At 42.1% G+C, this 27218-nt stretch overlaps 1 protein-coding gene across 2 annotated transcripts in view; it reads left to right on the top strand.

Annotated features, from left to right (window-relative positions):
• Positions 1 to 27218, top strand: part of fig4a (FIG4 phosphoinositide 5-phosphatase a) — a 49478-nt gene that overhangs the window by 16314 nt on the left and 5946 nt on the right. For both annotated transcript variants that reach the window (XM_070986771.1, XM_070986772.1), the window contains 12 exons: positions 2121 to 2218; positions 5422 to 5555; positions 6249 to 6365; positions 8072 to 8117; positions 8535 to 8683; positions 8821 to 8987; positions 11262 to 11400; positions 14356 to 14414; positions 14546 to 14693; positions 15016 to 15099; positions 18044 to 18242; positions 24903 to 25000. In XM_070986771.1, the coding sequence (XP_070842872.1) occupies positions 2121 to 2218; positions 5422 to 5555; positions 6249 to 6365; positions 8072 to 8117; positions 8535 to 8683; positions 8821 to 8987; positions 11262 to 11400; positions 14356 to 14414; positions 14546 to 14693; positions 15016 to 15099; positions 18044 to 18242; positions 24903 to 25000 (1438 nt within the window). The remainder of the gene's footprint in view (positions 1 to 2120; positions 2219 to 5421; positions 5556 to 6248; positions 6366 to 8071; positions 8118 to 8534; positions 8684 to 8820; positions 8988 to 11261; positions 11401 to 14355; positions 14415 to 14545; positions 14694 to 15015; positions 15100 to 18043; positions 18243 to 24902; positions 25001 to 27218) is intronic.

Consider the following 27218-nt stretch of genomic DNA (forward strand, 5'->3'; position numbering starts at 1 on the left):
TAGACAAACTGGGACCCCTGGGGTTCAGTACCCCCCCGTGTAGAGTCGGACAGAACACCTCCCGTGTCATCACCCTCAGCACAGGCTCCCCGCAGGGCTGTGTCCTGAGCCCTCTGCTGTTCACCCTGATGACACATGACCGCATCCCCAAGGCTGCCACCAACCACTTTGTGAAGTTTGCAGACGACACAACGGTGGTGGGCCTCATCAAGGACGACAACGACCTGGCCTACAGAGAAGAGGTGGAGCAGCTGGTGGGCTGGTGCAAAGACAATAACCTGATCCTGAACGTGGATAAAACAAAAGAGCTCATTGTCGACTTCAGGAAGCACCAGCCCAGCCACGCTCCACTTCTCCTCACGGCTGTGGAGGTGGTCAGCAGCACCAAGTTCCTGGTGGTGCACATCACAGACGACCTCACCTGGTCTGTGAACACCACGTCACTGCTGAAAAGGGCACAGCAACACCTGCACCTTCTGCGCAGGACGAGGAGAGCCCTCCTGCCCCCGCCCATCCTCACTACATTCTACAGAAGCACCATAGAGAGCATCTTGACCAGCTGCATCTTCGTGTGGTGTGGAGGCTGCAGTGCTGCTGACTGAAAGAATGTGAGTAGAGTGGTGAGGACAGCGGAGAAAATCATTGGGACTTCTCTCCCCTCCATTCAGGACATTGGACCCAAACGCTGCTTGTCCCATGCCAAAAACATCATCAGGGGCTCCTCACACTCCCACCATGGTCTGTTCTCCCTGCTGGCCTCTGGAAAGAGATTCTGCAGCATTCGATGCAGGACCTCCAGGTTCTGCAACAGCTTTTTCCCCCAGGCCATCAGATTGCTGAACTCTAAATGAGTACTTTTTGCACCATTGTTACCACCTCAAGTCACTCTTCACAACCGCACTTTAGTATTAACCTTAATAAATATTTATGCTACTACCACAATACTCTGCTGTTTATTTTAACATACTTTTATCATACCTGTACATATCACTACACACTTTTTTTATTTATATGTATATATATTGCACATATATGTTGCAAACGAAATTTCATTCGGTGTTCACTTGCTGTCTACTGAATGACAATAAAAGCTGACTAAGTCTAAATTATTTTCGCTCCAATAAAGGATGAATAATCATCCTTTCATTTGGGCCTTCTTAGTCCATGGCCACCTTGAGAGTTATGCAACTGACATAAAACCTACATTCAGTACAGTTGTAATATTTATTTGATTGTGATGTGGGCTGCATAGAATGACACCTATTAGAAGAATCTAGGTCAGAGCCAGTTTGAGCTGAGGGTCTGTGCATGCAGAGTACAGGCGACCATATCACACCATGCAGCGCCCATTGCCTCGTCTCTGCCATGACGGTCAATAGTCATTGTTGCATAAGTGTATGTATAAAGTCTTTATGACTGGCCTGGAGTGGGCAAATGTCTTGGTTGTGGAGGAGATGACCTTAATAGGTGACTCTTCTTCATCATCATCGTCATTATCAACATTCCCTTCCCAAAGTACAGTAAGAATGTTATAGGGTGTCGTCTCTTCATGTTGACACAAGCTCTCATGTGCCCTGAGGCCTGAGTACAATTGCCGTGGACAAAATGATGATGAAACGGTGGTGGAAGGAACTCGAGAACTACGTGTCTGAGAACCGTGTGGGATAAACGGGCAACTGTGACCTACTTCCTCTAATCTTTCTTGTGGCTGCTTCACTGCTCCAACTTGATGGCAGGGCGCAGGTGTGGGGCTTCCCAGACAAATGGAGGCTTTATACTTGAGTTTGAAGTAAAGGAGGAATGGGAAAAATAGAGGTCAATGCAACAGTGAAATAAAGCATGTGTGGCTCTATGACACAGTTTGTCCCGATTAAAACAAGGTCCCTCATCTACCTGCTTTTACTCTTATTTGAGTGAAGAAGCTTTAATTTTGAAAAGAAGCTTGATGCATTTAAAAAGAAGAATTTCCTCTTTAAACTGGAAATTTTGTTAAAAACGTATTACAGCAGAGATATCCAGATACGAGGCAATTGCCTGAGGTACGGTATCATTTTTACTTGATAACATGTGATTTCCCGAATGTTCTAGATATTAAACGGTCGATTTGACTTCTCTTTCAGTGGACCAAGCTGACCCATATGCCCATATAGCTGGCCTCCATTTTGACCAGATGCTGCAGCGGTTTGGCTCTCCTATCATCATCCTCAACCTGGTCAAGGTAACATAGATGCACACACATATATTCATACACTGCAGTCACACAAATCAAGCATCTCCATTTGAATGTCCATCCCATTGAAACGCTGGTACATACATTTGGCTGATTTGAATTTTAAGACACATGCTCACATAAGCATGTCTGGTCTCTATGATTGCCTTGAAAATGTTGAATTATCTGCAGCTGTGAAGCAATTATAATGCTTAAGCTTACACGTGGAATTACAGTCATTTAGCACAGAGCGTGCAACGCTTTGATCAAGGACACTTCCAGATAACACATTCAGAACAGTTTCTGCAAGAAAGATATGGAAATACATACATGGAGCTACACTGTTGCAGTCACATGCACTGTGAAGAGGTGAATACTGATGAGTTTTGTTTGTTTTTTTGCTGAGAACTCGGCGACCTGATGAGACAGGAAGAGAATGTTATTGAGGAATTGTTCTAAACGGTTGCATTAAAGGAAAAATCAGTTTCTTAAAACATGAACATTGTCAGTGGAGAGATGACCAGCAAGAGCACTCAACTGGAAACTGCTAACCAAGAGTCATATAGAGATCTGTAGAGATATAATAAGATGCAGTTTGTGAAATGTTGGAATTTTTAAAGGATGAGCATCTTTTTTCTTCAAGGGTCATTGGATGAAATATGGTCAGTATGTGGAATCACTCAACAGGTTGTTATCTAATAGTGCAGGCCTTGATTGTGTAATTGGTCAAGCCTTGGACCGATACTTGGGATTAGTTGTTGCTGTGGAGACTTTTTACAATCACAAGGGATTTCCCTGGTGGCTGGTGATTACGAGCAGTTGAAATGGTAACTTGAACGCTGATCTTCCCTCAGCATTGCTCTTAAATCCCACGCAGCAGTGATGAAAGGGAAGCTGCACACATGTACACCTGTGAAGACGCACAAGGCTTTCACCACTTTGTTCCTTCTCATTATTTTGCTGTAAAATCAGCATTAATTATCAAACCGCTCTCAAATTAAGAAAAACGAGCATGATATGAAAAAATAATTAAACTCCCAAGAAACGTGATAATGAAGCTTTGAAAAGTATGATGCTAATAAAAATGCTTCAAGCCACTCCATCTTAAGAAATACACAACAAAGTCGATGAAAGGTTCTTTTTTTCCATCTTCATCCCTGTGCACTGCGCTGTTTGGCATTTTCTCATTTGAGCCAGTGCTGTAGTAGTAATTTTTGCATTGCCTTTTTAGCATACACACCCATGGACACACTTGGGCACACAGCTGTACACTCTGTAGCTTTGGTTTCAAGCTCACGTTGTCACTCCCAAGGGGAGCCGTGAGACGAGGGACCAATCACAGACCTCGGAGGTCCGCACAAGCTGCAGCCATGTGATATGTGGAGATGGTGAGGAGTAAGGGAGGGGACGCCCAGCTTGTAGAGTATACCTTCCTCTCTTATCCCAGAGAAGACAGAAAGAGGAAGGAATTGGCAATTAACCATGAAATCATGACAGTCCATCTCCCCACGGTGGTGACGGGGGTCGACATGACGGTGTCAACTCTCAAGGTGGGTGTGTGGTTTTGTCATGGTCGGTGCGTGTTTCTGAGTGTGTGTGAGGCAGAGTAAGAGTGCACATGGCCAAGCATGTGAATCCCTTTTCCAGCCAGCGAACTTAATTAGAGTCCATTTGTTTTGACTTCTAGCTTTTCCTCTCCCCACGTTGACATGTTTTGGTTTTTTTTTTTAAGTATTTCATTTATGGATTTCATTTTAACCAGGACGATCTCCTAAGATCAAAATCTCGGTCCAAAATGAGAAAAACCACCCGACAAAGCACCAAAACACACAAAGGAAATGGAATAAAGATGAGACGAGCAGAAAAGCGAGTCATTAAATACATCCTTTAACTGTGCAAAACTGTTCATTAAAATAATTGCAAACCCTCCATTAAGTCCATGCCCAGCCCCCTCATGTATGTGCATGTGCGTCTGTGACTATTCGGATACATATTATCATTCATCATCTGCGACTGCACCCACAATAATGATTTTTACTGTGGTGTTTGTTTGCTGTTTTATACGTGTAAACAGCACATGTGTGCTTTTGTAAGCATATGGGTAGTATATTTCTAATCTCACTTGTGCCTAGAAAGTGTGCGTGTGTCTGCGTATGTGCCAGGCTGTATGACACGCTCTGCTTGAATGGGAGAGGAAACGCATGTGCAATGTGACTGGCTGCTGTTGTTGCTTTGCTACTGCTGGATGTGTGGATGGAGATGTGAGTTGTTAAATGATGTATCCAAGCCCATTATCACCCAGGGTGAGCAGGCAAGAAGACACAGCGAGAGGAGAAATAACTTCATGCAGAAATAACATAATGGGCAGTGTGACGACAGATCTCAGAGGCAGACTGTGAGCAAGTGCGTGCATCTTTATAAAAAGAATGATAATAATTGATTATGATTATTTTTCTCCTCAATTAATTCAATATTTTGACCTCAGAACTGCCCAAGATCATAGTAATTACACAGAAAAGAAACATGCTATCAGTGTCCTGGGATAGGTCTTTTGTACCCTGCTTATCCTAGCAGACATCACAAAGCTCAGGAAACATATGCAATAGGTAAATCATTTTTTGCATGCAGCAAACTTGACAAAATACACACGTCGTCACGTTGTCATTCAACGTTTTCCTGCAGAATTTGCCACAGCAGAATAATTGCTTTAAATGAACAGTTTAACAGACCAGTGCCATTTTTTTCTGTTCTGCAATTTGAATGAATTAAAGAATGACGGTCACCTCAGTCATTAAGCAATATTTGTGTTCTCAAAGTTGCACTAATTTGCACTTTTACTGTATCAGGATTCAGACCTTAATCCCACACTTTGCAGCCTAGGAGCCAATTTGCACAAATACCCCGCAGAGCTGAACCTCTTGTCATATATCCCCCATGCATCTGCAGCATCCATCTTCTGTGCTCTCCACTGCACATGTCCAGCTCTGCTTTGATCCTACAAATTATGTCTTGTAGCTCTTTTTCTCCCCTCTGAAGTCATTATGGAGGAGACCTGAATGGATCTTTGTGAATGTATCAATGAGAACAAACGTATGTCACATGTCTGACCATATGTGCTATGTGTGTCCTCACAGGACCTTTTTAAGACCTGGAATTCTATTATGATTGTGCATTAACACCTGCCGTACGCATGTCTCTCTGTGGTGCTACAGAAACGAGAAAAAAGGAAACATGAGAAGATTCTGAGTGAAGAGCTCTACCCAGCTGTGACCAACCTGAATCAGTTCCTCCCTCCTGAACACGGCATCGACTACATCGCCTGGGACATGGCCCGCTACACCAAAAGGTTGCCACACTAAATATGCAATGCAGTAAGCTGAGATTTGCAACAGCAGATCTTCTTAGATCAGAGATATGTTCATAGGTAAATATAAGGCAGTGATTATAGATGGTTTCAGACCAGATGTGGAAATAGAGCAAACAGTTTGCCTGAGCTAGTGTGGAAAATGAAGAGCAGCGCAAAGTAGCCAACTAGCATGCAACGGACTGCATCTGAATGTGAATAATTACAATATTCATTTTCTAATTTGATTTTCTTCTCCTCTCTGCCATGCTTGAGATCTGAGAGTTTTGTGATTCTGAGAATTCAGACACCTATAAAATGAAATTTTCCTCAATTGTTGCCAGACTCCCATTGTACGCTTGTTTTGGAGGTCAGCATATTTGGGAGTCTGATTTAACCGAACTGAAAAACTGAATGATCTGTTGGAGAATTAGAGGGGCGTGGGCCGCCACCCGGAAGATGTCCGCTTCTCCCTCCATTGAAAATAATGGCCTAGTTCCCTGAAATGTCCCTGAAAGAATTTGGCCTTGCTTGTCTTGTGTCAATACGTGAAAAGAAAATTCAGAAAATAGGCATATTATGATAGCCAGAGGTTTTGTGCATTGTCGCTGTAACTCAGCTGCAGCTACAGAAACACACAATTGATTTGTTTTGGCAAATATTGATGATGGTTTTACCATTTTTTCTATCTCTCAGCAAATTGTGTAATGTTCTGGACCGTCTGAGTATGATAGCAGAGAACGTCGTCAAGCGAACGGGCTTCTTCATTAATCGCTCCGACTTCTACTGTCACACCCTCAGACCGGACGACAGGTGAGCCTTTTCTTGTCCTGCATTGCGCCTGTTGTTTCTCTTAAAACCAGAGGAAGTTGACACAAACACACCTTTAGACCAGATTTCAAGCTTTTTTTCAGTTTCAGTGTATAAATTGACAGTCAATTTATTGCATTACACTTCCAAATGAAGCCCATCTTAAATTAAAATGAAGCTAATACAGAAAGTGCTCATGAAAAACATTGTTGGGTCCTTGATAGCGCCCTGATTTCTAGCAAGAAAGCTGTTTAAATAATTACAGGTCACACCGGGACGAACTGAGAGAAGGTAGCACATTATGCACCAGTGATATGAAAAAAAGAAGTGTAAGAAAAAGAAACCATTTGCGCGAACACACCACTGTCTTTCCTACATTTGCATATAAGACTATTTCTACGGAGATTGTATCATCCATTTTTCTATTCATACATATTCAGAATCATACATTTATCGACACTGTTTAATTTTCAAACTCTCCAGATATGAATTCTTAATGTAAATTATGCCTGCTGGCAGTTGTGTGGAGGAGAGCTTTCTGCTAACGAGCTGAGTAGATTGCCCTCCGTGTACTTAATGCATAGCTCCTCCATTGTCTGCACGTCTTAATCTCTTTCAGCCATCATTACCATTCTGTTACATAATCCAACGACCACACCGTGGCCAGTGTTTATTACACTCCCTTTGCATTACCCAACCCATTCTCTGTAATACACTCTCACTTCACGCTCATGCACATGTGCTCTCCAATGCATACACAAAACAAATCCCACCTTCATCACATGCACGTCTCAGTTTGTGAATAATGAAGTCATCAGGGACTTTTGTCAACATTTTCTTTTCCTTATCATGCTGTTCTGGTCTCTCCTCTGTCCATATTTTCTCTAACACATGCATACTTATTACTTGAACTGACAGTTGCTCGTTGGTCTCAGTCAGGTCACTGAGTTCATGCTGCAATGAGATGCACTTTGCTTTAAAACCCACCCCTCAACAACTGTTTCATTTGTCGTCAAGGGTCGCTCTCTGAACAATTTAGAGGCAGTTTTTCCTCACAGAGGTATTCTCACTTTGCCTGCTGCTGTTTTTTGTAGAGTGCTTTAAAAGGAAAGTGATGAATGAGAGCATTGCGTTAAATTGGGGGGAAAAGAATAAATGAAGACAGAACCCAGGGCAAAGAGATAGATGAGAAGATTAATACAACTTACTGTACTAAATATAAGGTTGTGGGCTGGTTCTCTGTTAGCTTAGCTTAGCATAGCGAAGCAGGGGGGATATAGCTACAAGCAACAAAATCTGTTTTGGTTTTACAGGTGGTTATGTGCCCGACAACCTGCTGTTCATATGCTTCAGCATTTGTACATTTTTTTGTACCGTTTTGGACCCGTCCGTATGCTAAGCTAAGCAAACCAGCTATCAGCTGTAGCTTCATATTTACTATACAGACATGGGAGGGGTATCAATCCTCCTGTGTTGCTGAGCCCATGTAGTAATATGCTTTATACAATCATGTTTTTACAAAGTGGTGAACCTCACTCTATCCTCGCTTGTGAGCGACTGAGCCTTCCAGGATGCTCCTTTCATCCCCAACCATGATACTATCACTTCTTACCAATCAACCTGTTTACCTGTCTACCACAACTTTCCCATTCTTTTGCTGCTCCTGTGTTATTTATACCTTTCAGTGCAGCAGTCTTTTCCTTTTTCAGGTGGGGAGATTTAGGTGGACAGATCACAGCCACTGGACGAGTGCAGGTATGTCACCTACCAAATAGGTTTGATGTGACTTTCTTGTCATTATTCTACTTATCTGAGTGGACTGTTTATCATTCGAGTAATAAGGTAAGGTAATGAACATACACATCTGTTCCTGGTATTTACATTTCCAGGCCAAGAAAACAGTTATTGTGTATAATGTTTATTTAAAAGAGGATCGGCATTAATTGCTATAGCTACAAACTAGGCCAGTACACTGAGCTGCATAATGAGAGGTATTATGAGTTTTCATGGAAATCTAAATCATGCATACAGTGGTCTTCTTGGAATGATCTAAGCTGTTTAATTTAATTGCCAGCACTTACATAAGGTAAATACGTGGAGATTTACGGGAGACGTCCTGTAGATTAATGAAGCAGTGTCAGTAAGTTTCATCAGTCTTTGTTGTTGGTGTAGACTGGTGTGTTGCGGACCAACTGTGTGGACTGTCTGGATCGGACCAACACCGCCCAGTTCATGGTGGGCAAGTGTGCGCTGGCCTATCAGCTTTATGCACTGGGAATGATTGACAAGCCCAAACTCCAGTTTGATACTGACTGTGTGAGGTAAAGCTCCTTACTTTATCACATATTTTCCCACCATTCAAAGAAAATTATGAGTGTGCGTGTCCATGTGTGCACATCTCAACAAAATGAAATGTTTTGCCTGTGTGTTAATGTGTGTATTTGTGTGTGATGCCCAGGTTGTTTGAGGAGCTGTATGAGGACCATGGAGACACTTTGTCGCTGCAGTATGGCGGCTCCCAGCTGGTCCACAGGGTCAAAACCTACCGCAAGATCGCTCCCTGGACACAACACTCCAAAGACATTATGCAGACACTGTCGCGGTACTACAGCAATGCTTTCTCAGGTGTGTTACACAGACACGTAGAGGTGCTTAAGATTTCCTCTTTCACCTGAATGGGCTTTGCTTACACACATGCACAAGCATCATTGAACAGATACGTAACATCACACCAAAATTGTTCAAGCCGCTTCTGCACTTTCGTCCACTCCCCTAATTCCATAGATTATGATTAATACTGGTTTATAATCTTTCATTTTGATTATGCGTTCCCTGTTAATTTTGCCGTATTCCATCCATTAAACCCAACTTTCAAAAACTTGTTTTATTTTGGAATTTCCTTGAATGAAATAAATGAACTGAATGAATAAATAAACTCCTGGAAAGTGATCAGACTCCTGATCAGTCCTATATTGCCTTTTTAGATTGCTTGCTCATCTTTTAAAATACTTGTTGTGACTTTGCAAGTGAAAAACGTGACCTAGCACATTTTACATCACAGGCTGGATAAATAAAAGCTCACACTGTCACATCCCGCATTGTTCCCTGAACAACAACAATTGAAACGCTTGAATTTATTGCCAACAATTGCAAAAATTGATATTTGGAGGACGTTTGTTTTCCTCTCTCTTCCAATGTGCAGCCAGGATCTAATTGGCAATCAGTGCTTGATAAAGTGGCTTTGCTATGCCTGCAATTTGGATTTCAAATAATTCTAGATGACACCCTGGTTTGTAGTTTGATACAGTGTGCCTATGAAAATGTGCATGGGTGCACATGTGTTTTCACGAAACACTAGTGACTGTTCCACATCAAAGGGTAGTATTTGTAGTCCTAGAAATGAAGAGAAAGGTTGTGTGCTTTGTATTAAGCCAGAGCTGTGCCACTTGACCTAAAAAGTCGACCGCCCTTCTGTCTCTTCGCTTTCACATCTTGTCATTCAATTCATTTTGAAAAATGGGATTGGTGGTTAGTTGGAGATCAGATCTGAGAAAGCAGCAGTTGTTTATTCAGGCTGAAATGTCGAGTGGGAGAGGCTCATATAATACAGCACATACACTGAGAGACTACACACAAGTACTCGATATTCCTTGAACTGCACACTCGATAATGCCGTGACCTCTATCAGGTCTTCTGATTTTAAGTGGCTGACTAAGATGACTGTTGCCCTGTTGTCTCTGTAGTTTTGTCTCTGCACTTTCTACAAGGCACCAAAGGAGAATATACATGTAGGAACAAAGAAAAACTGTCTCTGTATGTGGACCAGCTAGTGTCTGCTGTCAACCTGCCCTTTAACCAGGACCCACAAAGGACTATATCACCCAAAAATTTACATCTTAGCAAAAAAAAAAAAAAAGAGTTTTGATAACATACTCTATGCATTTGTGCAAAGATGGGGATTGGAGGCCCATTTTAATAACGAGAAAACAGTATTAAACAGTGTTGTGGTTGCTCGGAATAATGCACAAACCTTTTCTTCTGGCGGCACCATGAGCTTGAAATGTGTGCATTTTAATAAGATGTTTCAACAACTCTTGGATGGATTACCATGAATTTCAGGATAGACATTCATGTTCTTCTTAGGATGAATTTGTAAACCCTTAATTTTTCATCTAGGTCAATTTCATTGTGGCTTCTGCTTTGGTTTATGACCAATACCTGCAAAGCTGATGACATTCCCATCAGCCTCAGCTGTACTTCATGTTTAGCGTGTTTAGGACACTGGCTAAGATAATGATGGTGAACGTGGTGAACATTATACCTGCTATCCACCAGCATGTTGGCATTGTCCTCCCCTAATAAATAAACCACTTCTGTGAAGTACTCTGTTACATTCCCAGACATGTAAGCATTACTAAAAGCAAACACACATACTCAATACATCCTGCTATATGCTTTGCAGCCTCTCCTGTTTGTTTTGATGAGACCAAAGAGGGGGAAGCGCTCTGAAATTTATACTGCGTGCACAGTTATGCATCTTGCGAGACTTCTGTTGCATGTGTATGTTATGTCCACAGATCTTCCATAACTCCTATCTCATATCAAATAAATCTCCGGCAGACAATTATCGAAAAATGCTTGTTATCAGGCTTTATTAGAAGCCAGTTTAGCTTTTAATTCTCTCACGTGAGTGGCGTAGCATGCACGGGGCTTTGCAGTTGGGGGGGTGGGGGGTTTTAAAGACACCAAACTGCAACATGTAAACAACTTGCTACATGCTGAACCCTTACAGAGATTATCTTCGCACACTCCCATCGACAAACATGCTTAATGCCTCTGTGTTCCGCATTGTATTCTTATTTATTTCTTTTCTTTATTGTGTTCACCTTGCTCCACCAGATGCTGACAGACAGGATGCCATCAACCTGTTTCTCCAAGTCTACCAGCCAATGGAGTCCAAGCCGCACCTGTGGGAGCTGCCCACTGACTTCTACCTGCATCAGAAGAACACCATGGCCCTCCTTCAAGACAGACGCAGGTAATTACACACACACCGACTGCACACACATATGCAAAAAATCTCAAGAACACACCGCACTCACATAAACATACTAACATCTGAATGTAGAAAATTGTATGAGAAACTGTGTATATACATGAAAAATGAAAACACACACACACACACACACACACACACACACACACACACACACACACACAAAAACCTAGTTCAGTTGCTCTTAATGTTTGTGTTGATTGAATACCTCAGCGGGAAATCACTCTCAAAGATTAGCACCTGCACCGCTGTTTCTGAAAAGGGTTTTTTTTTTTTTAAAAAAAGCCCATGCTGCTGCCAGTGGTGGGACTGTTCACGTGAGCATGTGGGTGGATTATTATGTGACTGCCTTTGTGGTCATTTCTTTTGATTGCTACCAAGGCTCCTCTTTGTCTGCGCAAGGATCAGAGAGCTTTGGCCTTGAGGGGTAATTATGCTATTCTGAGGTTTGCTTATCACCGCAGCCCAATATGCTGTCCACATTACTGCAGCCACCGTATCTAAATCGGGCTTATACCAGGGGTTCTCAAACTTATTAATCAAAGGTCCACATCTGATTTGATTCAAGAGATCTGGAATGATTGGCCATAATAAAATAATATTTAATCAATTAATTAATGTTGCATCTCTTGTGATTGAGCCAGCATGAAACCCAGGCAGACAATGCTCAGACAGTTAGCCCATGTTTGCTTCTCACTCAAATCAAATCATCAAATCAAACTTTATTTATATGGCACTTTTCATACTTAAAAGCAACACAAAGTGCCTCACAGAGGCTAAAAACAAAAAAAAGAAAAAGGAAAAGAAAACCCAGCCCCCGCCCCCATAAATACATAGAGACATATATAGACATATAGAGACACAGACATACAGACACGCACGTACGCACACACACACCCGCGCACCCCACACAGAGGTGCAGAGGCCTCCAGCAATCCAGGCCAGAGCCGTCCCCTCGGCAGCGCCCCCATCAGTAGACCAAGAGCAACTCCCAGTGTAGGGGGCCCCCATGAGGAAACGCCACAGCTAAAAACCAGGGGCCCCATGAGGAAACACTGGAGCTAAAAACCAAGGGACTAAGACATAAACACTGAATGAAATAGAATGAATAAATGAAATAAATAGTAAATAAACATGTCGTTAAAACATGCAACTAAAATGAGATACAAATAAAGATTAAATATGATATGATAAGAAGACTGATTAAAGGAATGAGATAAATCAAACAAATCCATTGAAAGCCTGATTAAAAAAAAAGGTGGGTCTTGAGCCTCTTTTTAAAAACATCTCAGACAAATTCTTACTCAATACAACATACACACTAGTTGTAGATATTGTGTACCAGAGAACTTGAGACACATTCTGTGTCTGCATTTTAGGTCAACAAGCAACATTCTCTATAGCAGTTAACGTCAATGTGAAATCAATGTCAGCCGCTGGGAAAGCAGCCTTATAAAAACCCACATTCATCAGGGGACAAGATCGCTGTGAATGATCTCTGGCTACGCCGTATATTCAATGGCACTGACAATTTGTTGATCGATAGAAAATGTGTTCAAAAAAGAAAATGTTGCAGTCCTCCCAGCTGGTGTCTAAATCACTTCTCACTCTGGATTTAACTGGAAACGCTCTAGTTGTAAATCCAGTTACTGTCAGATCACGTGTAGGTAGTTTTCTGCTTTTGCTTTTCCATTTGCACATGTCCCTAGGATGCAGTGCGGTGAGCTTTCAGGGCCACCGTACAATTTTCTTTTCTTTTTTTTCCTCACTTGGTCTGTCCTTACTCATGACTCAGTACTGTTTTATGTATTTCCTTAGATTCATCAGTTTTGATCCACATTAATTCGGTCCTTGCCATTGTGTGCATGTGTGTGGGAGAGTGCGAGTACACAAGTTATTTTCTCTCTATTATCTTCATGCTTACATAAGACGTAGACCCAGTTCTCTACCCTAATTTCCAAAAAAATGGGGCATTGTGTTAAACCCAAATAAAAAAGGAATGCAACAATTTGCAAACCCTTTTCAGCCTATATTCATACAACAGAGTGCAAAGAAAAGATATTGTTCAAACTGATAAACTTTATTGTTTTCGTAAATATATGCTCATTGTGAATTTGATAACAGCAACATTTTTCAAACAAGTTGGGACAGGGGCAACAAAGGACTGAAAAAGTTATGGAAAACACCTGTTTGGACCATCCCACAGGTTCATTAATAACAGGTGATAGTATCATGGTCGGGTATGGCCTTGGAGTGAAAGAGTGCATGCACCAGCTGGCCTGCCTCTTCAGACCTGTCTCTGTCTCAACACCTAGTGTCCTTTGTTCCCAAATGCTTCCTGAATGTTGCTAAAAGATGAGGTGATGTCACACAGTGGTAAACATGCCCCTGTCCCAATTTTTTTGCAACACGTTGCAGACATCAAATTCAGAATGTACAAACATAATAATGTCAGTTTGAACATTAAATATTTTGTCTTTGTACTATATTCAATGGAATATGTGTTCAAAAGAATTTCCAAATCATTGCATTGTGTTTTTATTTACATTGTACACCTTGTCCCAACTGTTTTGGAATCGGGGTTGTGCATGCCACTAGTTTATGTTGCCACAATGGGCCAAGGTAGGTCAGCCATTATTTCCAGAAATTAGAATGGCTGGACCTAAATTCAATTCAGCAGCCACATACTGCGCTTTTGCTCTCAAACTCCTGTAAGTGGCACATCACACACTACAATGTAATCAGTGCATTCACTCAAATTGGTCACATTAAATAAAAGGCTGATGTATTCCAGAGTTTTACAGTCGGTGGTCCAGCTAAGTCAATTTTCAAATCTAGGTTATGTTAAGTCCCAGGAGAGCCAGTGTAGCCCGCAGAACACATCGGTGAGAGGTTTTCTGGAGGGTTTTAACACGTCTGTATCTTGTCTGTCTCCAGCTACACTTTGTGGTGGTCAGAAGGAATCTTGTCCTCCCTTCCTGTCCCCTATGATGAAGGTATCTCCTCAGCAAATTATATCTATATAATATCTGCAATGTCCATAATATATAACACAAGGTTGACAAGGTATCACCGTACTTCTGATGTCTTGTAAACATTGTGTCTGTGCGCTCCTGTGTGGACACAGTCCCTTGTGAGGACACCATGAAGAAGGTCAGAGTGAAGAGGTACAACCGCTTCGATGAGAGTATTGACATCTACACAGAATTCTTCAAACCTTATGAACTTACCTCCTTCGATGACACATTCTGCATCGCTATGACCAACTCTGCAAGGTGAACACACACACATACAAACATGTAATATACAGACAAAACCCTTTACACAGAAGAGATTTTGTTGAGGGACTTAACAATAGGAAAAAATGGATTTAGTCGCAGTCTACAAGCAGAGACATTGTTTGTGTAACTTTCTGCTGTGTTGAAGTTATTGCTTAAACGCTGGTGAAATGATTGTTTTGATATTGCCAAGTCGACCCAGTTTTTGTTGATGAAAAGGACCTCTGTTGAATAATGTATCAAACACTCATTAGCCATTATTGTCACAGTACTGCGGGGTGTCAGCTAATGGCTTTCATTTTGATTTGTGTTCATAAAGGGAATTTATGCCCAAGACGGTCGGAGTGGATCCGAGCCCGTTCACAGTTCGCAAGCCAGAGGAAACAGGAAAATCAGTGTTGGGGTGAGTTTTACTGTTTTATGATGATTTTTTTTTTTGGATGGAATAAATCCCATGTCACTGTGCCCTCATCCACTCAGCTTCATTTGACACTGTGTTCTCAGGTAACCAGAAACAAGGCCCTGTCCCTTTTCCTGTCCTTGTTTAGTGTGTGTGTGCGTATGCATGTGCCTGCATCCTGTTTGAAATAGCTTAATGCAGAGCTTCTCCTGCTGGCAGCTCATAATTGTCTCCACATGAATTCAGCACACCATGACCACTATGACACTACACCTGATGATCTCATGAAACAACAATCACATTGAATCTACAGAACAAGAAAAGACTAAACAAGCCAAATATAAAGATCAGAGAGTAAGTGACGTGGACACATATCAAACATAAATACATGAAAAGATACTTAAAAAAAATGATGATTATAGCTTTCAATGAAAACAAAACTCACAAATAATAACTAAAGTAACATCAATGTGAGATTCATTATTTTATGACTGGCTTTTTGAAAGAAAATCTGCTTTTGATCTGTCTGATGTTGGACAATATTCCAGACAGATGTAGCTCTACAGAGAACAGTCATCACACACATACTTGTTCCAGATGACCAGTGCTCACTTGGCGTGTATTATACCTTTGACAAAACCCAGTATTATAATATATTCCACATTTTGCACAAATAACACAAGATAAGATTTTAATTCAGCCCCCACAGTTAGCCATGATAATCATTATCACGTGTTACATCATGTTGCGACTGACATTGTTCAGTCACACCTGGAGTACTGACCAGTCATCTGAACGAGTGCCAATGAGAAGCATCTAAAAAAAATACTCCATCTTTCACAGAATAGAGCAGCCAGATAAGTTGTTCATTGTTTCTTGCTAATGTGTGTCTGATGCATTTATTATTTTGTTCATTCTTGCAACAAAACAAAACTGAGTCATCTGCATACATAACTATGTCAGCATTTGTAAGAAGACTTGATACATCCTTTATAACAATTGAGAGCAAGATGTTTTGATTGTGTTGGTGAAGATGAACAACCACCACAGTGAAGCTTTGCAACGAGACTGCTCTGGTCAGTTACGTCAAAAGCTGCAGTAAAATCTAAGAGCACAGGCCCAGCTAGTTTCCTGTCTTCCACAGGTAAGCAGGTTCATTGATAACAGGTGATAGTATCACGATTGGCGAGGTTCACCTCATGATTGTATGAAGGATATTACTGCATGTAATCATCGGATTTCTCAACTTACAATAAAGGCTTTAGTCTAAAAAGAAGCCTTATTTTCCTGGCCTGCATCAGACCACTGTAAATCTTTAATATCGGTCAATCAGTGGACTTCAGACTTGTGCATTTGCCACCATGTTTGAAAGTGAATTCTGTCCGAGGAACAGACTCTGGATGTCTCATGAACCTTGTTCCTGAGGCTGCATTTGATTAGCAAAGCTAAAGAGTTAAGAGCAAGACAAAATCAAACCTTTTAGAAAAGAGATGTAAAATATGTCTGTTTTTGACCCGCTGAAAAAATACGAAATGATTCAGAGCTTTTGTGTTTTTCGCTTGGAAATTACAGCAATTACAATTCCACTTGCATTTCACTTGGGAAGTCACTGCAAAAACGCGCATTTTTCTAAATGTAGAGTTTACATTTAACACTGTAGGTTCATCTTTGCAGCATAGGCTTCAAGGTTGCATCAGTCAGTCCGTTTGTCTGTTGAAAGGTACAGTACATCTGACTCACTGGCTCTGAACCCGACAACATCACGTGTGCGCACATGCTTACAAATGCAGGCACACACCACATCATCCATTCCATTTCCAGCTGTTTGCGTCCACTCATCCATTTTCTTAGTCACCTTAGAAGCTGTCGTTCTTTCATGTGTCCCCCTCCACTGCTCTTGCCTGGCATATGTCCAAAACAGAAGGCAGTGGTTTGAGATTGAGACTATCCAGATTGTAATGAAGCTCTACTTTCCCTGCTTGTTATTCTGTCACTACCCAAAACTCCATTAGTGACCATAGGTGAAATTATTAAAATGTGGCTACTGAGCTTTATTCTGAGCTTCACCTCTCTTCACCGTCACCAGATATCTAACTTCAGTTTTGAAAAGATAACATGAATGCGTGACAATGAGCTGCAGGCCATTACAGTGTTTACCAGAGCAATACTGGATTTTTGATGCCAATATCAACATTGATATCAAGAGTTTAAAACATCTGTCAGAGATACTGTAAATTGGCCAATATTCCTCTATATTTTCACATCAACACATAGCATACGCAGACATTCATGATAAGGGTTTGCAGTTTGAAAAAATGTGTTGCTGTGTCTAGATTACCTCATGCATATATTTTGGTGTTTCTGCACTGCACCGATTTACCGACTCTCTCACCATCAGATTAATACTAGAACGCAGCCAGCCTTCACAACGACGTTCTTGTTCACCGAAGTGGGCATTGTCCAGAACGGTCCCCTAACAATCAAAGTGCAGGGAAAAGGGGGCCCTCTCTGGCTGTTCTTGCAGAAGCGAACATGTGGGAGAGGGAGGAGTTTGGACTGGTTATGAATACTTCTGAGTGATTACAGAAAACATTTTGTAACAACACTCAGTGACTCACCCGGGCTTTTTTTGGCAGGAGTGGAACAAAAATTGGAAATTAAAATTATAGTTGCAGAATCATGGGGACACTTAAGACATCCTCTGTAGAAGGATGATGGGTTTAGTTAGTCAGGGTTCTTCAGGGAGGAGTTGTGGAAGTACATGTTGCCATTGCATCTCTTGAAACACTCCAGAGGTCCTGCTGCTTGCCTGAATTTTAAATGATCCACAATCTCATAACATAAAGATACAAATATTCTTCATAGTTATATATTGCAGCTAGCTGTGCACCATTGTGCGTGTATTTAAACAGCATTAATCTTTGTGCATGTTTGTGGATTTTGGCAGCAACAAGAGCAGTAGGGAGGAGACACTGCTCCAGAGGAAAACTGCGGCCAGCGCGCCCCCTCCCCCGAGCGAGGAGGCCATCAGCAGCACGTCAGAGGACGACTCAGAGGAGGACCGCGACGACGAAGGATCCGTGTCCCAACGCTCTACCCCGATCAAACTGCTGACAGAGTCTGGCGAGAGCACGCGCACGCAGGAGGTATGAAAACACAACGCATCTAATGACCTGTCGTGAGATAGATTTACATGTTCAAAGACAAATGTACACATCAAGGAGACATTTCCACTGCAGCATGGAGATGTACAATAAGAAAACACAAGCAAAACAAAGTCTGTATCACTTTGGCGCTTTATTGTTGTTGCCTGTTATTATTATGGAAGAAATAAAGCAGCCAAATCATCACATTGAGATCCTCTAACAATTCGAGGATATGTAATCTCGTCTAAGGACCTCAGGGAACTGCCATTGCAGCACAAGCTAGATTGATGCCACCTTTTTGAATGCTGGGCCTCACAAGCATTTTGCATTCCAATTTGGGTATGTCACCATAATCGTGTTTTCTCCTCTTCACCTCCCTGGAGTCCTCCAGAGGAAATTAGTTCTGTTTTCTGTTTGCGTCATGCGAAAGAGTAGACGTCAGCTTAATCAGCCTCAGTGGCTGGGGTTTCCAGGGCAGAGGGTCTAAACTGTTTGGGCTCGTGTTCATGTAGTTTGAGGGAAAATAAGAGAGACGTGTTTATGTAATATGTTGATCTCTCTTTGAAAGTGGCCTTTGGAAAGCTGGCCAGCAATGAATGTCTGAATAAGCCTCTTGATGCTGACTGGTATGGCATGACTCAGACATGAAATGAGACACTAACTCTTTTTTAATGATGTTTCAGTTCATACCTACAGAACAAAGGGTTGGTTGACAAAAAGTTTGCATTTGTGGAAGATTTCTGAGATTTGTGCAAGTTTTCAATTTCTATATACAATAGGTTTGATTATTTCCTTTCTGAAGATGACTTGGGCGGCACGGTGGAGCAGCAGGTAGTGCGTGTGCCTCACAGCAAGAAGGTTGCCGGTTGATCCCCAGCGGGGCCTTTCTGTGTGAAGTTTGCATGTTCTTCCCGTGCATGCGTGGGTTCTCTCCAGGCACTCTGGCTTCCTCCCACAAAAACATGCTCATTAGGTTAATTGGTGACTCTAAAATATTGCCCCTAGGTGTGAGTGAGTGTGAATGGTTGTTTGTCTTGTGTGTTGCCCTGCGATCGACTGGTAACCGGTCCAGGGTGTACCCCGCCTCTCGCCCATTGACAGCTGGGATAGGCTCCAGCCCCCCGCCCCCCCCGCAACCCCGAAAGGGATAGGCGGTATAGAAAATGGATGGATGAAGATGAAGACTTTTTTAAGAGAAGACTTTTAAAACCAAAAATTCATTCTCAACGCTGCGACAGGCAAGAGTTGAACATATGTAACGCAAAACCTTCCGCCTCCCTCTCAGCTGCCTCGTTATCACTTCGCTAAGCCCCTCCAAACAAACCCACGGATTCGAATGCAGTGCAAAACCTCACACCTCGCAGGGTTCGCTCTCCCCGGCATGTGCCTCGCCAAGACCTCGGTCCCTCTCGCTGCGACTGGTGTTCTCAAAGACGCCCCTCCAGCGCTTCAAAGCCTCGGGCTTCAGAGACAGCTGCGACTCCGTCTGACAGTGAGATAAGAGGCTAGAACATCGCGCACACACTCACACAAACTACTGTTCCCACTCAAAAGTTATTCTCCACTGTTGTAATCATGCCTCTTACTCATCGAAATGCAATATGCTGGTTAAAGTGGATCAGAAACCCATTTTTGGTTGGAATCTTATTAATTTGACCTTGACTAGGTATTTTTTTCTTGACTGTTGTATACTTTTTACAGTTATTCTAAAAGTTATAACATCATGTGCACAGGAAGCATTCTTTCTGAAACCAGCCTGACATGTCTGCAGCTCCTACGCAGCACACTCATTATTCAGTCCAACATAACCAGGATTTTGGTTGGATTCGATAGGAACATTACTCCTTTGAAATTCTTGTGTTCTCCTATATTGCTTTCATGGGAAATGTAGCAGAATGATCCGTTCTTCTATTGCTTCCTCCTCAAAGGCCCAGGTATGATTAAGTCGTGTATGTAGGACATGTGCGCTGGGATTTGGTCGGATAATATACGGTCACCTGCAGGTGTCTTGTCTGCCTTCATTTTTTGATGTCTCATTTCTTGCAAAGGTTGATGTCGACAATATCAGGGTTTATTTTTAGTCGTATAGCAAATGTTTTCTTGTTTGTTGTTTTGCATCCTAGCCACGATGTCTTCTCTTTGGTTAATGGTCTGTAGAAGATGTTCTTTCTTGTTGTCATCTGTAATTTTGTCCAGCTTATTCATTTAAGTCTAGAACTAATCAAGAGACAGACAACATTAAATGTGTATTATTGGTGGTGGTGGTGGTGGTGATGGGGTTTTCCCACTTACAGATCTAGCAAAGACAGAGCAACATGAGGTGTTTCTCTCCACCTAATGAACAAAAGTCCAATATTCACTCTCTGTTAAGCTCCATTTTGGTCTCCACCAACTCCTGAAGGACATATCTTTAGCAACTAAAAGCTCCAGCACATTCACCAGCTAGTCACTAACAGCTGGCTTCTGTGGCTGGAGACGAGGTTGGTGTGAAGCAAAACAGTGAAGTTGCAGGCCAGAAAACCAGAACAGTGAGCAGGAAGATGCCAAAACTCTGCACAGTTCAGCAATATTTCTCCGTGTTCGTCGCTAGGAGAGACACCTTTGACATGACAGGAATATGAAAATCCATAGCAGTGGAGCTTTAGAGTTTTCCACCATCATTCTGTATTATGGTATTCTTTTTCTAAATTCAACACTTGACTCACACAGTAAAGTAGAAGAAAGCTTCTAGACTAAAAATATTCCTCTGGGCATCCTCATTTACTCACATCTTATTCCTGCTTTCTTACCCGCGCTACTGTATATAGTTGAGCACATGCTGTGATGCACACATCCAGAGTACGGTGTACGATAGGTATATGCGTCATCACTATATCGGTATCTGTTTCACGCCCCAGGTGAGCTGGTTAACATTCTGGTTCATGTCTCCTGTCGACCCAGATTCTATGCCATGGCATGAAGAAAGAGCACGTTAATCAGCTGAGGTAGTAGGTCAGTGTGTCAGCAGGATGAATCAGATGCACCAGGAAATGACTCTTGGAATTTCTCAGTTCAGAAGACTTTCATGATGCATAAGGAGCCCCCGGTGAAGTGTAAACTCGATTGCCTTGGCCATGATGTTACTACACTTACAGGCATTATTTACAGCCATCATGACAGGAGTGAGGGGGCTCTCTGTTCTAGTATGCATACATAATGACTGATTCAGCGGCACGGTGGCGCAGCAGGTACTGCGCGTGCCTCACAGCAAGAGGGTCGCTGGTTCGATCCCCGGGCGGGGCCTTTCTGTGTGAAGTTTGCATGTTCTTCCCGCGCATGCGTAGGCCCTGCGATCGACTGGCGACCGGTCCAGGGTGTACCCCGCCTCTCGCCCGTTGACAGCTGGGATAGGCTCCAGCCACCCCCCACCCCCCCCGCAACCCCGAAAGGGATAGGCGGTATAGAAAATGGATGGATGGATGAATGACTGATTCACTCTCATTCAGTAACATTCCCAAAAGATGACTGTTTGTGGCCACAGTTCCATGTGCTTTGTTAGCAAGTGACTCTACAACCAAGCAGCCCTTGTGAAAGGAGTTGTCTTTCTTCCACAGTTGACCCTGACCTCATTTAGTGCCACCATGAGGTTGACATTTGTGCTTCTGAGTGCAGCGTCTCAGCAGTTACTGGAGAGATTGCCATGACATTTTGGTGCAGACATTCATGTTCCATATTAACAGTCCATGATGTTCCTGTCTGCTTAGTCTTCCTTTGTGTGGATCGCTTTTGATTTGATTTCTTCTTTCCCCATTTTCAGTTCTCTTGGAGCTGCTTGTATTTAGTGTAACATTTGAGAACTAAGTATGAGTTGAGAAGATTTACACCACAGCCAGGAAGCAATTAGCTTAGCATAAAGACAGGAAAGCAGTGGGAAACAGCTAGCACGGCTCTGTCTGCAGGTTCACTGTATCACTGTAAAAGTGTTTTGTAGAAATTATCTGAACTATGTATATAATGTTTCTCAGTTCCCGTCTTTGTGAGCATTGCAGCCAAAAGCTTGTAGGTGTCAGCTGCCACTCACCACAATGATGGATACTGAAGATGCGACAAAATTGGCTTTATCTTCATACGCATCAAGAAAAAAATTAACTGAGCAGAGAATCTGTGCGAGGGAACTTTCAAAAGGGCCATTTTTGATCTTCGGAGTTAGAGGCGACAGCTCTCCCTCCCGCTTCATCCATCTCTTTCCCCTCCTGATTTATGATGTATTTTCTCTAAGTTTTCTGTACGTCTCTGGTCTGTCTTCTCGGGGCCTTGAGCAATGAGCTGGTCATGAATATTTCGGGCCGGACAGCTAGCTCACGTGTTGCGAGCACACACTGGCTCTCACGCGTCTCGTGTCGCTGCCTGCGAGGCCGTCCCTGAGAATGGATTGCCAGGGTGCCAGTACAACACAAAACTGCTGAAATATTTAAACATCAGATCATTACGCCGTTTGCCATGTAATTACACATGCTCATTTCATATTCCCCTCAAGATGGGCGTACGTGCGCCCGCATGATCATGGAGAGATTTGCAACGCGTGTGGGTGTACGTATACGCTCGTGTGTGTTTACACGCTCGTCTGCGCTCTCACATGCCGTATGACTGCGTGTACGCAGGTAGGTGTGTGTTCCCATGTACTCCTGTGCCGCGTTTGTGCGAGGCTCTGTGTGTTTTTCTGATTTCGTCTGTGTTTGTGTGTGTTCGCAGCTGCTGTTTCTTGGACATGGTCCTGGAACACCCTCATTTGTTCTCCCCTCCGTGCAGATCAATACAAATACAGTGAAAATTGAATGCATTATGTAGAGGGTATCGCCGCAGTGTCAGAAAGCAGTCACAGAGAACAGTGGCATAGCTGACTGCTTTACAGAGACTCCTGTTACATAACATGCTCCCTTTCTTCCTTGTACGGCAGGTTTAGAGAAAGGTTAATAATGTGTTCAAGAAATGGTAGTATTTGCAGGACATTTTGGAAAGTAAAAAGTTTCTCTCTGTTAAATCTTACTTACAGGTTGTTGGTTTAGTCTACTGCCATAAGCTGTTGAGTAGGGTTGGACAGTATTGCCATCTACAGTATCCAGATATGAGAACTGAGCTACTTTATGATAAAATTGCACTTTGCATGAAATTTGCATCATAAAGCAGCTCAATTTGTCAGGAATTTAATTCATTAAATTATTAAAATTAAACTCTTCTCCTGTACACCACCACATATTTTTGGCTGTCTTGCCTTCATCAGGGTGATATGTGAGGCATGGTGTGTCATGTGACTGATAAATCACCATAGATTCCAAATATGGAAAACAGCATTACCATCATCCATGTTGAGAAAATCATTAATTCAATGGATTAGTCAATAGCAGACATTCCCATATGGGTTTTTGGTCTATTCTCACATTCATTTCTACACATTTTAGAATATTCTATCAATATCACTATATAAGATGACATAACCTTTAATTTAAAAGATCAGTTTTTCCCCAGTGGACGTGTGTTACGCTGCAGTATTCAGGTTATGCTCACTCACAAACACAATATAACACCATCCCTGCGATCTCACACCTCGACAAGACAAGAGAAGTTCATGCTGTTATCATGAAGCTCCCTCCCTACCGCCCGCACGTGAACACTGAAACTGAGATTAATTGGACCAGGCAACGTGTTCTCACTCTCCTTTCGTCTGGTTTCGGCGAGCATGTGTCCACCGTGGCCTCTTCATCTTGTCCTCGGCTAACAGGAATGTAATTTGCCTCAGTCTGCTGCTGTAGGCCGCTGTTTGTTCCACGGTTCAACAAGTCGTGTTTTCAGAGAAGCTTTTCTGGACACGACTGTTGCACTCGGCTGTTATTTGACCATCAGCATTTTTAGATAACAGTAGCACTTGGTATTATTGCTGATCTGAAAGGGAATCTTGGCAAAGCTTTACAAAGTGAATAGATGTTGGGCTTAATGTGGCTTAATTACTTGTTTTTTAAGAAGCTGAAACTTTACATCAGTCATAGCCTGGGAAGTAGTTATTGCTTTTCTTTTTACGTCCTCTTCTCATAACATTGTGTAACAATGAATCATCATCGGCAGGTTTATTTATTTTCTTGTGATTGTGTAAGCCACATTAATCTCATTGATTGATTTCATTTTTGATTTCAGGTCTCGTTTCATATATTGTGCAACAGTGTGGCTCTTTCACATGCTGTTCTTAGCAGAGCATCATCACCGTCTCTTGGTTGCAGTTTCATTAACTTCCAACTTGTCTTTGCTGCCATTTATTTCTGACTGTGAGAGAAGGAGTTCTGATTGCATGATCTTTTTATATTGAACCTTTTAGAATCAGCATCACATTATGATTATGTCTCTATAAACTTTGGACACTGTGTGCACTAACCCCAGGAGGGCCCTGTCCCTGAAATTGAAACCACCTCATCAGACATCTACAATCAAATTACATTCAGAGTTGCTTTGATTGCACCCCTTGGGCCATCTTAATTAGGGAGTCAGTTGTAGAAAAGCAGCTGAACGTGATGACCTGTCTGTATGATTTCATATTTTCAGGTGCAGCTATTTGATTTTCGGATTTTAAAACTGTTTCGTCTCAGTCACGTGCACCTGTGGCCTCTCACCTTTCCCTTCTCACCTCTTCAGGAGATCCAGCAGCAGCAGCAGCATCTGTCAGTTAAGGAGCCGTATGGATTCAACCTTGCTGAGTTTCCTGCTGAGGAAGACCTGTTCATTTATGAAAGGTGAGAGGCTGGCACACATGCATGCATACAGTGTATAGGGCTTTTACAGCCCTTTAAGGTAGGACATTTGAGTTACTACTATAAATAATGTAGTAATTGACTTGCTGAGTAAAGCAGGTTATTCCTTCACTACAGGATGCAGTTCTAAGTGATGACGAAGATAACATTAGTAACAACATACCCTGAGTAACCACTTTATTATGTCCACCTGTGAGATGTAATGCAATGCAACACAACAGCTCAGCCATAGATTGGATGTTAATGATTTTTATGTATTACTTAACTCTGAGATCCACATCACATTTCCATGCATTTAAGTGTACAGTCAAGACTACATAATTAATAAAGAAATGAATGATGGATGCTTGCTGTAAGCCAGAGAAAGTAACACGCAAACAACTGTGCTTAATCATGTCTGTACCTACTGACTCGAGGTGTCCCCTGTTTGTTTGTTTGTTTGGCCTTCAGCTCTTAGTATACTGTATGTCAAGCATGTTTTTTGCTTCCACGTTGCCTGCAAATGAAACAGCTCCAGCCTTATTTTTTGACTGCCTCTGCATATTTAACTGCGCCTGAGGAAAAGTCTTTTTATTGGTATGGATAATGCACCCAGCACCCAAAACAGAGATGTGAGTAACATACAGTCAGTGTCAGCAGGCCCCTCAGGGTGATATGGGGCATTTTGCAAAAGGGACATCAACTCTGCCCTGCTGTGTGCATCACTCTTCTGACCCTACTGCTCTTTGTCCATCTCCTGCTCCCATCAACCCAGAGTTTCATTTTCTGTCTGTCCTCTCTGTTTCATTTTGTTCTTTTTCCCGTTCGCTCCGAACCATGCTGATGAGACATAATGAATAGCCATTGTCAGGCTCTGAACACAACTATATGTTCTTTGGGTGCGAACTGCACGTATTATACAGTGTGATGCTTTTGATGGAGCTTTACACCCAGCTGTTCTAAACCCACTGAGGATAACTAGTCCAGTGCATTATGCGCTCATGGGCATTTTTTGGATTTTTGGAGTCCGTACCAGCTGAAAATATTCAGTTTTTCACAAGAGAGCAAAATTAGAAGTAAAAAAAAAAAGAAACTTTATGGTAAAATATATGTACAAAATAGCGGATTTTACAGTAGAAGCACTAGAACTACGTACCTGTCTACATGCCTGTCTCTAATGATGGCCTGTCTCAAATAAAAGCCTGGTACTTTTGTTAGTTGAGTTAAATAAACACCCAGGCAGTATTTTACAATGGACCGTATGCAGTCCTGTTTTGTTTCAGGACCATTTTTCTTGCTGTTGCAAATTGCCCAGTGGCACACACGGTTTCCAAAGCACTAGCTAGCTAAAACCAAAGCAGTCTAATATACCAGCTGTGCAAACCCTTCCTTCATAGAGATTATAATGTATAGTTTTTTTGGAGGGCTGTCGTAAAGAAGGTGATGATCCAACTTTATGGTCATTTTGAAGAGTTTCATGATTCATAGATTCAGATGCAGCTGCAAAAACATCTGACAACCGAAAACAACGATCAGTGGTCAAATATTTTCATGTCAGTGTATGTAGATGATGAGAAATTAGTTAAACTTATCTGTTGAAGAATGGTGTGAAATGTACCGAAAGCAGCTGCTTCAGAAATTGTCTCTGCATGTAGAAGCAGCTTTTAGGATGAATGTCCTCAAGATTCACTCGCACTGACCTGAGATCCTCCTCTCTTGACTTTGATTGTGATGAGGTCCTGTGAAGGAATGCATAACCAAGATGTAAAAAAAAAAAAGAAAGAAAGAAAAACACCACCTATACGCTTTTCTTTTATTTCTCTGATTTGTATCTCAGATATGAGCTGTGCTTGGAGCTGAGGAATGAACTTCAAAAAACTGTAGTGAAGAATGTTGTTCATATCCTCCTACTGTAGTGCCACATAATTAGAATGAAACTGCATTCATTATTGAGGCTGGAAGTTGGAATGGCTACAAAGATGTTAGATGCAGCCACAGCTCAGCTAATCAATGCATTAATATTAACAATCATAAGCGAGAGCCAGAGGGGAACTCTCAACTATTGCGTATTATTGTGTCTTTGCCACAAAAATAACCTACAGGGAAATTTGAGGTTTGATGATGATGTGCTCTGAGATCTCAACAGACGTGCTTCACAGACGTGAGTATTTGTATTGATAAAATATGAACCTGAAATTTAAAGGGTCCTTTAGAGATTAGT

The sequence above is a fragment of the Chaetodon trifascialis genome, chromosome 19 (assembly GCF_039877785.1).
Source record: "Chaetodon trifascialis isolate fChaTrf1 chromosome 19, fChaTrf1.hap1, whole genome shotgun sequence".
Classification (NCBI taxonomy): Eukaryota; Metazoa; Chordata; class Actinopteri; order Chaetodontiformes; family Chaetodontidae; genus Chaetodon; species Chaetodon trifascialis.